Source organism: Nannobrachium achirus, assembly GCF_963921795.1.
Source record: "Nannobrachium achirus genome assembly, chromosome: 3".
NCBI lineage: Eukaryota > Metazoa > Chordata > Actinopteri > Myctophiformes > Myctophidae > Nannobrachium > Nannobrachium achirus.
Window position 1 is genome coordinate 60367285 of NC_137812.1, and position 14810 is coordinate 60382094.

The window sequence follows — 14810 nt, forward strand, 5'->3', positions numbered from 1 at the left end:
CCTACAGTATATTTGAATATAACATGTCTGCTTGTTTAACTTGTTTGCTGGTGTTGAGTTTATGAGTGTGGACATCTTTACCAGCTGCATTGTCGAGATCTGCACTAGGGTTCATGGGATCAACGTCATATAATGCATGTGAATTAAGGCTGCCGATATTAGGAAAACCCTTGATATTTGATAACATTGTTGAATACCTCGATATCGATATTACTCGCGATATTAGTAAAAACAACAGCATTATATATTTTTTTATGTTTTCTGCTTTAGGTCCACTGCCTGCCTAACCCAGAATAGCATATCCATGCATGGACACTGCACAGTACACACAGAAGGGTTAGGTAGGTTTTATTGAAATAACCACACCTGGTTACAGATGGACTGCTTTTTTACATGTGCTACATGCATACATAGTGTGTCTGTTAATTTGACACATACACCAATACCTCATTTCAAGCTGTCTTCGTCGATATGTATACCTTGCATGTTGATACCTCGATATAGATAATTTCCGATATATTGCCCAGCCTTAATGTGAATGTCATGTTAAAATGTTTGCTGAACATTTATAATAAACGTAAATGTTAGGATTCCCTTCACTTTGGAGCTTCTGAGGCGGAGACTTCACTGACTAGTGACAACAAAAAAAGCACATGCTAGGAGAAAGGCAAATGTTTGGGTGCACACACACGACACTCACTCTCCACACAGGTGACTCCGGCGGCCCTGCCCTCTCCTCCTCTGGGGCAGTAAAGGTTGGTGTTGCGGCGACACTGTTGGATGGACAACTCTGTACCAATGCAGTGGGTCCCACTGAGGAGCAGATCAGCAGCATCTGGATTGCCGGGCCAGTACCAGGTCTCCTGCACAGAGACACCCACACAGTCAGTACTAGAGATGGGACCATATGACAATGTCATATCACGATTATTGTGGCCAAAGAAATCGTGATAATCAAAATAACCCCAACATCTATTATCCTGGGGCGGAACATTTGCCAAAAAATAGCCGATCTACAAGCTCACAACGCGTTGTGAGCTTGTAGATCGGCTATTTTTTGGCAAAGAGGTTTGGTAGAGAGTGAAAAAAAGGTCCCGGATATGCAGCTCAGCAAATAAAAAGGTAAATTGATCCCAGTGCATGACTTTTTCACGATAAATTAAATCTCCACGATTACCGTGAGTGTTTTTTTTTTTATCATGATAAACGATAATATCGCTTATCGTCTCATCCCTAGTCAGTACCAAGTCTACTGCACCGAGAGACACCCACACAGTCAGGCTGACGTTGGAAACATCCAGTGGTGGAAAAAGTACTCAAATGTTTTTACTTGTTTTACAAGTAAAAGTATCAATACTGCCATGCATAAATACTCTGTCCAGAATTAGAAATTTACTTGAGTAAAAGTACAAAGATATTGACAATTTGGCCTAAAAAAAACACTTTAGTTTCCACCACTGGAAACAATGCAGGAGGTGAAGGTGAAAACCTATCACATTCACACTTATTGACAATTTGCACCAGACCATGACATAGAGATGCCAGGTTTAAAGTGGTTTAGTGCACATGATCACTCTTTGTCCAAATGCTCAAAAAGACATTAGTTAAACAGGCAAGGAAAACGATCGCTGCCCCTTATACTGTAGTTATATGTCCTGTACTGAGAATATGGAATTTGTCCATCAGGTTTTATTTAAATACAGGGAAAGATACCTAAATATAGGTCTAAACGCCCTTTCATCCCTTTAAGTGAATCTTCTAAACTAGACGGGTGTTAAATGAGGGGCTGTACTTGAATGCATTCATATGTACCGTACTTGTTTTTAACACAAGTTATGTCTGTTATGCAATATAATTGTGTGTATTTTCATGTGGTAGCCCATGTGATGATAAATGTCCCTAAGAGGCACATAAAGTAACTTTCTGTGGTGGAAAAAGTACTCATATTTTTTACTTAAATAAAAGTATCAATACTGCAAGGTAGAAATACTCTGTTACAAGTAAAAGTCCAGAATTCAGAATGTACTTGAGTAAAAGTACGAAGGTATTGGCATCAAAAAGTACTTAAAGTAACGAAAGTAAAAGTACAAAATGTTTGAAAATAGCAGATCTACAAGCTCACAACGCATCGCATCGTTGTGAGCATGTAGATCGGCTATTTTCAAATAGCCAAGGTATAAAATAGGGCTAAAGTGGTTTATGTACGTTTTATAATGTTATAATTTATATCTGTAGAGTAACTAGCAACTAAAGGTTTCAAATAATTGTAGTGGAGCAAAACCCGAGATAGGGTGCCCTCACACCAAAATACCTATGAGAGTGGAATCCGCGTTCCGTCAATGCATTTCAATGATAAGGGAGCGTTTTTTGCAGAAATCCTCTGCTGGCATGAAACCGGAAACCGCTTCACTCTCATTGAAATGCATTGGCAGAACACGGATTCCACTCTCACAGGTATTTTGGTGTGATGGCACCCATAGAGTGGAGTAGAAGTAAAAGTAAAGGAAATTGGAAATACTCAAGTAAAGTACAGTTACCTCAAAACTGTACTTAAAGTACTTACAGTACTTAAAGGGGTACTGTCACCTAAAGGGGTTGAGGGGCAGATTACACTGTGACATGAGCTTCTCTGAAAACGGTCTGAAACAGTCTGAAGCTCATGTCACAGTGTAATCTGCCCCTCACCCCCCAACAACAGCTGACCAGTACAGTAAGTAGTCATACAGTCAGGCTATACAGACAATAAATTTGATTAGCTTATAATTGCGCATCCCCACAATGACATCATAAAAATATTAACTTGTTTTTATGATAATTCTTAAAGTGACAGTAACCCTTTAGGTGACAGGCCCCCTTTAAGTAGTACTTAGGTAAATCTACTTCGTTACTTTACACCCCTGGTAACTTTGAACCTTGAACCATCTCAACATTTTAAAATTCCCTGTGAAAGGTCCCCGCTAACTCCCCCTCAAGGCATACAGTACACAATACTCTCACACTGCCCTTTCCAAGCACACGGTCTATTTTGAGATTGTTTGCTCGCCGAAAGTCTCCCTTTTCCCCCCCGTCTCTACTCGCCTCGCTTTCCCTTTCTTATTTTGGTTCTGCTGGAAGTGGACGTTTGAGAAGCCTGTAATTACCTCAGGCCTCGGTAATAACACAGCAGAGGCACACAAACAGCAGCGCAGCAGAGAGAACGTGACGGAGGGGAAGGAAGAGTGAGAGAGAGAGAATGGCCGACGGAGGGAGAACAAAGGGAGAAAGCTGACAGAAACCAACAATATGATAATATTGTTGATTCTGAAGCAATAAACTCCAGTGTCAAACACATCAATGACTTTTTTTTTCCGACCTTCCAACGCCCTAACATGCGTTGTCCAATGTTGTTACTTCAAGTTTTTTTTAAGATGTGTTTTTTGGGCTTTTTATTCCTTTATTTGATAGTACAGTAGACTGACGGGAAGTGGGGAGAGAGATGGGAAATGACATGTGGCAAAGGTCGTCCGGATCGGGAATCGAACCGGCGACGCCAGCAGGCATCATAGCCTAGTATGTGGTATGCTCCCTAGTATGTGGTATGCACCAATATTGGTTGGTGCCCATGTTTCTACCCTTGCTTCTGTGGTCAAATAGCAAAATAAATATTTGACTCTCTGACATGTTTGATATTGATGTTTGATAATATCATAATGTAAAAATGTAACCAGTAAGACTCCCTAATCGGGGGGTATAAGCGACCGTCAGGTCACATGTTTACACACAGCGACAGCGTCATGGTGGCGCTAGAAGAGGGGCATGTGAGAAATCAGGGGGCAGAGGTTGTGGTTTGCCAGCCATGGGGTTTGTGTGCAAAGTTTGGCATGGATAGGGGCAACGGTGCCGGAGATATGGTGTCTGCAAAAAGCAACCTCATTGTGGCGCCAGAAGAGGGGCATATAAGAAATCAGGGGCGGGGGTTGTGGTTTGGCAGCCATGGAGTGTGTGTGCAAAGTTTGGCATGGATAGGGGCAACGGTGCCAGAGATAAGAGTAGGGACAAAATATACCACAGTTTCATCACCTCACTCCCCTACAATTACAATTTAGAATTTAGGTAATTATCACACACGCATTATAGAATGCAGATAGACAGTGTAGTGCCTCATTAAACTAGATCAGTGGTTCTCAAACTTGGGGTCGGGACCCCAAGTGGGGTCCCCAAATTATTTTGTGGGGTCCCCAGATGATTAGCTTAATGTAATTGTTTTCTCACTCAATGGTATAAATACGACCGAAACGTTGTAATTCCCTATTAAATCCCCTTGTGCATTTGAAGACGTGCGTGGAGTTTTTTCTTATTCAGCTCACTCAATGGTAAACAAACCAACCCACAGTATAAGTGTATACAATGGTTTCTGCACATTTCTAAAGTGACAATTTAAGGACTTTCAAGACTGTTTAAATACCAAACTGGCCAAACTGTCAAATATTAAGTAAGCAAGAGGCGAACATTGTGCGCAACACTATTTGCACAATATTTATCTGTGGAACCGAGTCACATTAAATGTAATACCTACAATTCCAAGTGCTTGTCAGGGTGGGAGTCCCCAGTTCAAATATGTTTATTTTGGGGGTCACAGCCTGAAAAGTTTGAGAACCACTGAACTAGATACACAGAAAATCCATCGCTTGCACCCATCCCTCCCTCCCTCCCTCCCTCCCTCCCTCACCCCCTCACCTGGTGAGCTCTGGAAGCGAATCCTAAGCCCAGCTGTCGACAGACCACCATGGCCTCGTTGATGCCCCAGTTCTCACTGCAGACGGACCCCCAGCGCTTCACTCCCCCCACCTCCATCAGCACCTCCACGCGGCCCTCCGCCTGCTCCCTGCCTCCTGCCAGCCGCACCTGATGGGGAATGGGAGGGGGAAACAGTGCTATGAAGAGATGCCATTTGTGTGTGTCTGTCAGTGCATTTTCAGTTTACTCAAAAGCCTTGCATCATCACTTAACATACTGTACTTTTAAAGTATATAACATATCGTCACTGTCGGGCATAAACCTCGTATCTCCAAGTTTCAAATGTGTATTTTCGTAAAGTAAAGCCCTGCTTCATTTGCCTGGTTAAAACCAGACCGAACACAACAACAACCCCTGGCGGTAGTGGTGTTGTAGTACGGTCTGGCCCCGATCCATTGAGATTCTATTTCCTCAACCAGCTTCTTGGGTTGGCCAATCAGGGTTGTATGCTTGGGGCACATGGTTTCTGTAGGCTTGGGGCATGTGGTTTGGGGCAAACCCCAGAAATATAAACTCTTCCTGAAATCCCAGACTCTCTTCCCAAAACGAAGTGTGTGATAGAGGCTGGCAACGCCAGGCAACCGCTTCATCACACAAGGCCGTCGCACAAAAGTAGTGAAAACAGCCGATCTACAAGCACACAACGCCTCGTGGTCTAAATCATTTTTAAAATGATAAATACAAAACAAATTGTATTTGGACATACAAGGTTTCCACCCGACAATGACGATATACATGAACATCTGGCACAGTATATCCAAGCCAGCATAGATCATTCATTCATTATTATCCCATCTGATTTCCTGAACCTCTTGTCGACCCGACTCATCAAAATGAATACGTTGCACATGTTTGGAGATCTACATAACGGAAAAGAAGACACTGGAAACGTGCCATGTGTGCTGTGCATGCTTCTGTGTATGGAGAATATATGTTGACTGTCATTGTGTCTCACCGTGGCCTGGAGGCCTGTGTCGGGAACGTTGCAGCGGACTGATACATCCTGGCTGTGCTTGCAGGTGTACAAGGGAACCTCGCGGAAACCACATTCCATGATGGACCTCTCCCTGCCTGTACACTGCACACTGTTCATATGCACGGGGCCAGTACCTACGGAAGAGGGAAGACTTTCACTCACGTGCCTGGTGGTAAGACATTAAACAAGCATGTAAGTAGACTTACAGTATTACATACACACACGCACGCACGCACGCACGCACGCACGCACGCACGCACGCACGCACGCACGCACGCACGCACGCACGCACGCACGCACGCACACACACACACACACACACACACACACACACACACACACACACACACACACACACACAGCAAACACACACAAGTTGCTCATTCCCAGTGGTTGGTCATAGAACATATTCAGCTCGAGACTCCAAAAGATACATTCGGTGTCTTCCCGGGACCCAAACTTACAAAAAATACATTATGAAGGCCTATTTTACTTGGTTGCTACTACTACGAGGCATATGAGTATACTGAAAACATAGGGACATGCACACTCTAAGCATGGGAGCACTTGCACCACACAAAAATAGTGAAAATAGGCAATCTATGGGTCACAATGCGTCGCGTGTGGACTGTCTATGTTCATCATTCGTTTAAATCTTTGAAAATGTATGGACATTTCTTAAATTTTTTTAACCACTTAAACCCTACAGTATATGGCTGACTGTAGCTCTATACTAGTGTATTTTCAGTTTTCACTCTACATTAAATATATTTGCTGAAAAAAGCAGAGCGCTGTGAGCTTGTCAATCTGATATTTTCTGCGAAGGTTTTTAGCTGTATATGGATGCTGCTGGGGAGTGGGTAAATGTTAAACCCCAATGTCTGCTTTTCTTTAGAATGTTTAGAAATATATATATATATTATATTTATTTTATGTAGGAAATTTCTTCTTTAATATAGTTCTCTGAGACTTATAAAAATGGTTCCGCAACCCAAAAATGGGTCCCGACTCCTAGTTTGGTAAACGGTGTAATAGAGTACGGGATGGGGCCCTCCTGGGGCCCTCCTGGCAGCTCAGGCACACAGCGTCACCGCAGGGAGGGATTAAAAGGCCAGACATGATCAGGCTCTGTGATGTGGCTGTGGGACAGCTGAGCAGCATAGGGCTCTCTGTCCAAATTACACTGTATATTACACACTGCACATCAGGGCTACGTTTAATACACCAAATATAGATGCTGCCCTTTACGGGGAAAAAAAGCTTGAATGCCTATGTGAGTTTGCCTGTGCCATGTATTTGTGTGCGAGGGCCCTCGGGTCCGGGCCCTGTAATTTGGGGCACAAATAGCTAATGATGTCATCAAGGATGTGTCACTGTGGTCGTTGGCGTCCGTTAGCCATCTTTTCTTACTGTTCTCCGTGTCAGTCTCCATGTGCAGTATAGTGTTCATGTACAGTTAGCTCTGTGCAAACCCACATACCGTACATGTGGTATGCTTCCTGAACTGGCTTCTTTGCTCTGTCATGGACAAGTATAGGATCAAAGGATTATAATCTACGATTTACAGCTGTTGTTTCATTATGATGATGGTGACCCAACCTTGAGCCTATAGCATCCCTATTCTGGGGTGAACCTTTGGCAAAAAAGAAAAGAAAATACGATTTTGTCGAAGAGATTTGATGTTGGGGGCAAAAAGTTGCAGACCTAGACGCTCGAGTGGCACATGGGGAAGTCCCTGCCCATGCACCACCATGGAGGTTGTGGATTCGAATCCACCGGGGTGCAGCCGGCTTTGTCGGGCGTCTGTGCGAACACAATTGGCCCATGTTCGGGGGAGGGAAGCCGGATGGGACGGTGATAATGGTCATGTACTCCTTTGGGCTGGGGCTGCACCTGTCAGTGGGGAATGTTGGGCAGGAGGAGTAGTTCGAAGGCTCTATACGTCCTCCTGGTGGGGGCTCCTCACTGGCACGTGAGTCAGTATGAAACAACAGCAGTGACAGCACAGAAATGTGTGTGGGGAGGAATCAATTGGCATAACGATTAAAATAAAAAAAGGTGCAGACCTATAGAGACCTTCGGTCAACTAAGTATATACTAGGTATTAGGGTATACGACTTGGTTAGCCCCTTAAACTCTATATGCCGGTACTTAACTTTCCACATCAATTAGCAAGATTAGCCAATGTATAAGCTCACAATGCATGTTGTGAGCTTTTAGAGCTTTGCCTATTTTTGCCAAATGTTGCCTCCTATCACAAGTGCCTGTTATCCCAAGCCCAGAATAGGGACACTAGGGTTAAAGAAAATGTACACTTTGCTATACGGCCGTGCCGCTCATCAAAGATTGATTTACAACAGTGATGCGTTGTTGGCTTTATACTTTATTTGCATTAGTTGCCTGTCGCTCTCGATAGAGCATCGGCTCTATGCATGAAAGGGGATCGTGGAATTCCATTAATGTTGTGCACCCAGCGTCAGTAGCTAGCTACACCTAACGTGAGGCTTGCCTACGGTCTGAATCACTCTCAAATCCTCCATCTGACATGCACTCATGTCCTTTTTTTAGACATAATAGCACCATAGCACCTTCTTTTATAGAGCCCTAAAAAGCAACACCAAAATTGTTTCCATGAGCCACTTGTTTGAGACTAACGGAGAGGAGGAAATGCGACCACCTTTACAGGACGTACTGTGTGCTCGCTGGGGCATTGAAATAATGGTGGGGAAATGAATGTGGTTACAGAGGTACTGCCAAGGTGCTGGGAGCAAACAAAATACGGCACAGAAAGAGTGTGTGAAAGTTGGGCCTAGGAGTATGTTTATACGTAGAATTATTAGACAGCTAAGTGGCTACGTGCTCATGTCCACGAATAGCACCAAAATGGTCACAATCTGTCCAAACACTCAGGTTTGCCAAATAAGCTCCCCGGCTGATTGCTTGACATCTTGGTTTCAAAGCTTTGTTCGCTTTTCTTTTCTTTCTTTTTTTGACAACAACGACACATGCAGTTATTTAGTGTCACTGCAACTGGTGGTAGCACAGTTTACACTTGTTTAATTGGTCATGGGTAGAAATCCACAACAATCGGCTTCTCGGATAGGAGCCCGAGAGCAGGCTGTAAACATGTTCAGTCTGGTTTATTTGTCCACTCGGCTGTTGGTCCTGTGAGGGCTGTGTGGTGCGTAGCCTGATAAAATATCGTCGTTGTCGGGTGGAAACCTTGTATGTCCAAAACCTTTCGTTTTGCATTTATCATTTTAAAAATGATTTAAACTAGTGAAAACGGCCGATCTACAAGCACACAACGCCTCGCGGTGCGAGGCGTTGTGTGCTTGTAGATCTGCTGTTTTCACTACTTTTGTGCGACGGCCTTGTATGATGAAGCAGGGCTTTACTTTGCGAAAGAACGTACACATTTGAAACTTGGAGATACGAGGTTTCTGCCCGACAACGACGATATGTTTAAACTGGAGAGACGCGATGACCTGGAATTCACTCTCATGGTCAACTCTGGTACTCCACTGATCAGTGTTATGCCTCTGGTACCAAATCCTATGTTTTCACATTTGTACCCAGGATATTATTTTCCTGAATGAAATGATGCTATCATTTGGGACAGTGGAAAGCGGCAAAGCCTAATGATAGGTTTGCATGCTTTGCTGCCTGGGGCATACACACTCTCCCCAACCATAGCCTAGAACCAATCCTCGACCGTATAACCCAGCTTTTGGTCATGGGAATCAAGGCTTACAGAGCCAGAGGACCACCGCTGAGAGTGAGAATGACAAATGTGTGTGAGAGTGTGTTTGCGTGGGTGTGTGATGGAGGGAACTATATATTATTATCTCTTAAAAAAGAAATATATATATATATATATATATATATATATATATTTCTTCATGGTTTATACAGCTTGGCTAGATAAGAAGTCATAAGAATGAGTTTTCAATGACCCTGGTGGATGAATTGGTTAATGTTCTATACTTATGTCATGCGTCACGTTTCGTCTCCCGGAACTAATTATCAGTGGGAAAAACAGCGGCCAGCTGGCAAACTCGATGTCATGATGGAGGAAGAGCCAGCTAATGCAACTGTCACTACTAGACCGAGAATTGCTTGTTTTTATTGTATTAAAAAATATATGAATATTCGACTATTCGAATACTTTGAGGTAGAATAATTCGAATACTAAAAATAACTATTCGTGAATGCCCTAACGTGTATGTGTGTGTGCGTGCGTGTGTGTGAGTGTGTGTGTGTGTGTGTGTGTGTGTGTGTGTGTGTGTGTGTGTGTGTGTGTGTGTGTGTGTGTGTGTGTGTGTGTGTGTGTGTGTGTGTGTGTGTGTGTGTGTGTGTGTGTGTGCGCGTGTGTGTGTGCGTGTGTGTGTGCATTATGCAAGTGTGAAATCTGGTTACCCTGCCCCAGCTGCGCCCTGATGGGGGCCTCTTTGGCCGTTCCAAAGCCCAGCTCCCTGCACACGACACTGGCAGCGCCGAGGTCCCACAGGTGGTCACAGACGGACCCCCATTTCCCCTCCCTCAGCACCTCCACGCGGCCCTCACCCAGCCGCGGCCCGGACTTCAGACGGACCACTGGCTGCCAGGGGGAGGAGAAAGATAGAGAGGGATGGAGGGTGTCAAGGAAAGGATGAGGATAGACAGTTGAGATCAAAGTATAACTTCACTTAATCAACATACTGTACTCTTCTAAATGAACAGGGCTGGAAAGCTATGTTCCTCAACCTCTACACCAGGGGTGCCCATACCTTTTGGACGTGTGATCTACTTTCAAAATGACTCGCTCGACATGATCTACCCATCCAAAATGTTTTAGCTGAGGGCCTGAGGGGGGCTTCGGAATAGCAGCACTGGCGTTACATTTTAGACAAACACACTTACTGTAAGGGGGAAATAAATGGGAAATGTCTTCATCCCATTCTGTATGGAAGTGCTAGGTTTTGGGGTTCTTTGTAATGCTACTGACTCTTGGTCTTGAACAAAGTATTGCATTGGAGGTTTGCCTACTTTAGAAGCCATGATGGGAGCTGACAGGCCCTTCTTGATGTCATATTGACATATTCTTTTTATATTTTAATTATATATTTTTAGTGGCATGTCATGTGGTCTACCTGCACACCCTTGGTGATCTACTGGTACTGTAGATCATGATCTACCTTTTGGGCACCCCTGCTCTACACCAAGGGTCTTCAACAGGTCCCTAGGGGGTCCTCAGAGTTCCTACAGGGGGATCCTCCAAATCTTTGTGTGATTGAAACTATTTTTCTCCTTTTTTATATCAACCATTAACCCTAGTGTCCATATTCTGAGAACTTTAGCCAAAAATAGCAGATCTACAAGCTCACAACGCCTTGCACTGCGAGGCGTTGTGAGCTTGTAGATCGGCTATTTTCGGCAAAGAGGTTTGGCGTAGAGGGGGAAAAGACTAAGTACAGAGTGAAAGGTCAAGTTTAATTAAGTATTGACAGTTCAAGTGGTTAAATATCTGAAAACACAAATTGACATGAATCCAAAATACACTGATGATCGTGCTGTCAAACAATGAAACTATATGGAATCTATGAAAAGGTTGTGGGGGTCCCTGCTTCGTCTCTCCCTCAACTAAGGGGTCCTTGGCCTGAAAACGTTGAAGACCCCTGCTCTACACCCACTCTGCTCTTCTAACTGAGCCTTTTTTGTGTGGCTGGTATTCATTTTTTTTAAATGAGTTTCGATCTTATGCTGACCTGCACGGCGGGTGGCGCAGGGGGTCTGCCGGAGCGTGTGAACTGGGGTCCCGGGACACAGCGCACCACGGCGCCCATGCCTCCCTGGCAGGGTACGTCACTCCTGGCGAGGGATAGTGTCGTCAGGCACTGGGACAGAGTGACCTCCAGGCCCTGGCACCGCACCCTCTCCACCCAGTAAGCCTTCTTACTGGACAGTGACCTCAGCCTTTGGAGTGGAGTGGAGTGGAGGGGGGCCGGGTTGGCAGTGGGTGTAGAACATGGGTAAACGATACAAGTGGCATTGCAATCATGATCATAACTGTGATTATGAAATTAGGCAGTGGTGTAAAGTAACTAAGTAAATGTGCTTAAGTAATGTACTTAAGTACAATTTTGAGGTATTTGTACTTTACTCGAGTATTTCCAATTTTCAATACTTTGACTTCTACTCCACTACACCTGGGATCCAAATATTGTACTTTTACTTATTTGAACACTTTAGTTACTATAGTTACTTTGCAGATATAGATTATAAATTATAATCTCACAAAACATACATTAACAACTTTAGCCCTATTTTATACCTAGGCTATTTGAAAATAGCCGCTCTACAAGCTCACATTGCGACGCGATGTGAGCTTGTAGATCTGCTATTTTCAAACATTTTGTACTTTTGGTACTTTAAGTGCATGCTGGTGCCAACACTTTCATACTTCTACTCAAGTACATTTTGAATTCCGGACTTTTACTTGTAACAAAGTATTTCTATACTGCAGTATTGATACTTTTACTTAAGTAAAGAATGTGAGTACTTTTTCCACCACTGAAATTAGGATGATTGTCACATTCGTCAGTGTGTGTAACATATATCATGACATGTCCAAAAGAATGGAACTCATTTTACCTTGAAGAAGGGTCTGCTAGCTTAGATTCCCACAGTTTCCTGAAAGACACAGACAATGTCACGCATCAGAACTTTGGTTACACCCCGCCACTCCGACATGTCTCCTTTCTGACATGTCTCCATTCCGACACTAAACCTATCTCTAACCCTTACCCTAAACTTAACCTCTATGGAAGTGTCGCCACTAAGAAGTCACGACAATAAGAAGTCAATTTCGGAGTGGCGACATGTCGGAATGGAGAGCGACTCCCCAGAACTTTGATTATGATATCATAACTCTACGGAATGCCTCACGCCCTCCCATTTAGGGCTGTCTGCTTCTGACAAAACAACCACTTATCCTATACAGTCATATATATATCCCATACTGTCTCTCATTTGCTTTTTCGACATCTTCATCTTAGACCCAACCACATCCTTCTCCTGTTCCCTGTGTGCGCATGCAGGAATCATGAAAACCCCTTCCCTCTTGACATGACCCCGCGCCCTCCTTCTCAAGCCCAGCTACTACTCATTTAATCTCGGCACGTTCATTTATTTCCCCTGCCCCTCCTTTCACTTCACCCCCTATCTCACCGGGCTTCTGGCCATAGGTAAATAAACAGAACGCTGTAAATACCAGGCAGTAAATACCACAGAGAGCCTGTGGTTTTGTGGTTAAACACAAATCCCCATGGGAGAGAGGGATAGACAGAGAGAGGGAGAGTCAGACAGGGAGGGATCGCGAGCGTAAGAAAGTAGTAGATAGAAAGAGAGATAGACAGACTCCCTGTCTCATAATGATATTACATAACGTCACTGCCGGGCAGAAACCTTGTATCTCCAAGTTTCAAATTTGTATGTTTTTTCGCAAAGCAAAGCCCTGCTTCATCATACAAGGCCGTGGCACAAAAGTAGTGAAAACAGCAGATCTACAAGCACACAACGCCTCGCGGTGCAAGGCGTTGTGTGCTTGTAGATCGGCTGTTTTCACTAGTTTGAATCATTTTTTTATTGATAAATACAAAACAAGCGGTTTTGGACATACAAGGTTTCCACCCGACAACGACGGTAACATTCTGTCCCTGTCTGTCTCCTTTACTCTGCATCTCCTCTCCCCCACTCAAACCATCGTAATTTTCCTCGCGCAATGTGTCTTTTTCATCCCTCCATTCATGGGTATTTCCGTCCAGAAGTCTGCCTATATGTCTGCAGAAGATGTCTGCGTTTTGGGACATATGTGTGGAAAGGTCCTATAAATATACGGTAAATGAAACACTGCTATAGCCCAAGCTAACAGGCCTTATTGACGGGTGCCAACTAACGTATGGATTACAGAGCTCGAGCCCATGTTTAGATCTGCAGTGCATGATGATCGCGCGCACACATACATACACACAAAGTGGTGTTTATATACGGTCAATGGTGCACATACGTGCGCATACACACACACACCCCACTGCATGTGCACTCTCACAGACACAAACGCATGCACTATGCACACACACACCACACAAGCCGGCCGCAAACGGATGAACTAAAACCTAAAGGGGCTAAAGGAAAAAATGGTAGAATTCAATAAAAACCATGATTCACAAACCAGGCAGTGTCTGGGAAGTGTCCCTCTCTGTCACACACATATACACATAAACACACACGCGCGCCAACACGCGCACACGTGCACGCACACACACACACACACACACACACACACACACACACACCCCACACACACACACACACACACACACACACACACACACACACACACACACACACACACACACACACACACACACTCTCTCTCTCTCTGACCACTTGCATCACCCAGTGTGACCACAGACAGGTGCAGTGTGTGAGTGACGCCCTCTATGAACGTGTCCAAATGAAAATGAGTCACATCATCCGAGCACTGTACACAGACAGCAAGACAAAGAGCCCGCTGCATTCAATGTTGGCCGTGCTAAATCTGGAGACACACGTCCTCTCCAAGAGAACCCCAGCCCCCTACTATTCCACAGCTCATTGTACTCATTTACGGCATGGGCCAAGCAAATGCCTGCTGACTAGGGCCCTACGAGGGAAACCACACAATAGGAAGGCCAAGCCAGCGCAGCAATGGAGCAGGGACGTGCAGAGGATGTTAGAGGGGCAGGGGCTGACATTTCTAAAATGGCCTTTTGGTGAAAATATTGAAAATAGCAGACGTTGTGAGCTTGGAGGTCAGCTATTTTCAATAATTCAACTTGGGAAGTTGCATTCAAGTTCAGGAGAGTTTGGACACGGTCATTTTCTTGAATGCTGCCTTCAGGTATGGCATGGAAAGAGGGCATTTGCAATTCTTTCACCATAGTAAAAACTGCATTCATGGTCTTGAGAGGGCACTTTTTACAGACAGATAAAAGGGCAGGGGCTCAAAAGCCCCCTCTGATGTCTATGTGTGCAC

The 14810-nt window shown here is 44.4% G+C and overlaps 1 protein-coding gene across 1 annotated transcript in view; it reads right to left on the reverse strand.

The window, feature by feature from the left end:
• Positions 1–14810, reverse strand: part of LOC308281604 (lysyl oxidase homolog 4-like) — a gene marked incomplete at both ends in the record, with an annotated part of 41297 nt that overhangs the window by 11076 nt on the left and 15411 nt on the right. The window contains 6 exons of the mRNA XM_080721830.1: positions 701–863; positions 4717–4884; positions 5732–5886; positions 10172–10352; positions 11500–11707; positions 12386–12424. Coding sequence (XP_080577956.1) covers positions 701–863; positions 4717–4884; positions 5732–5886; positions 10172–10352; positions 11500–11707; positions 12386–12424 — 914 coding nt within the window. The remainder of the gene's footprint in view (positions 1–700; positions 864–4716; positions 4885–5731; positions 5887–10171; positions 10353–11499; positions 11708–12385; positions 12425–14810) is intronic.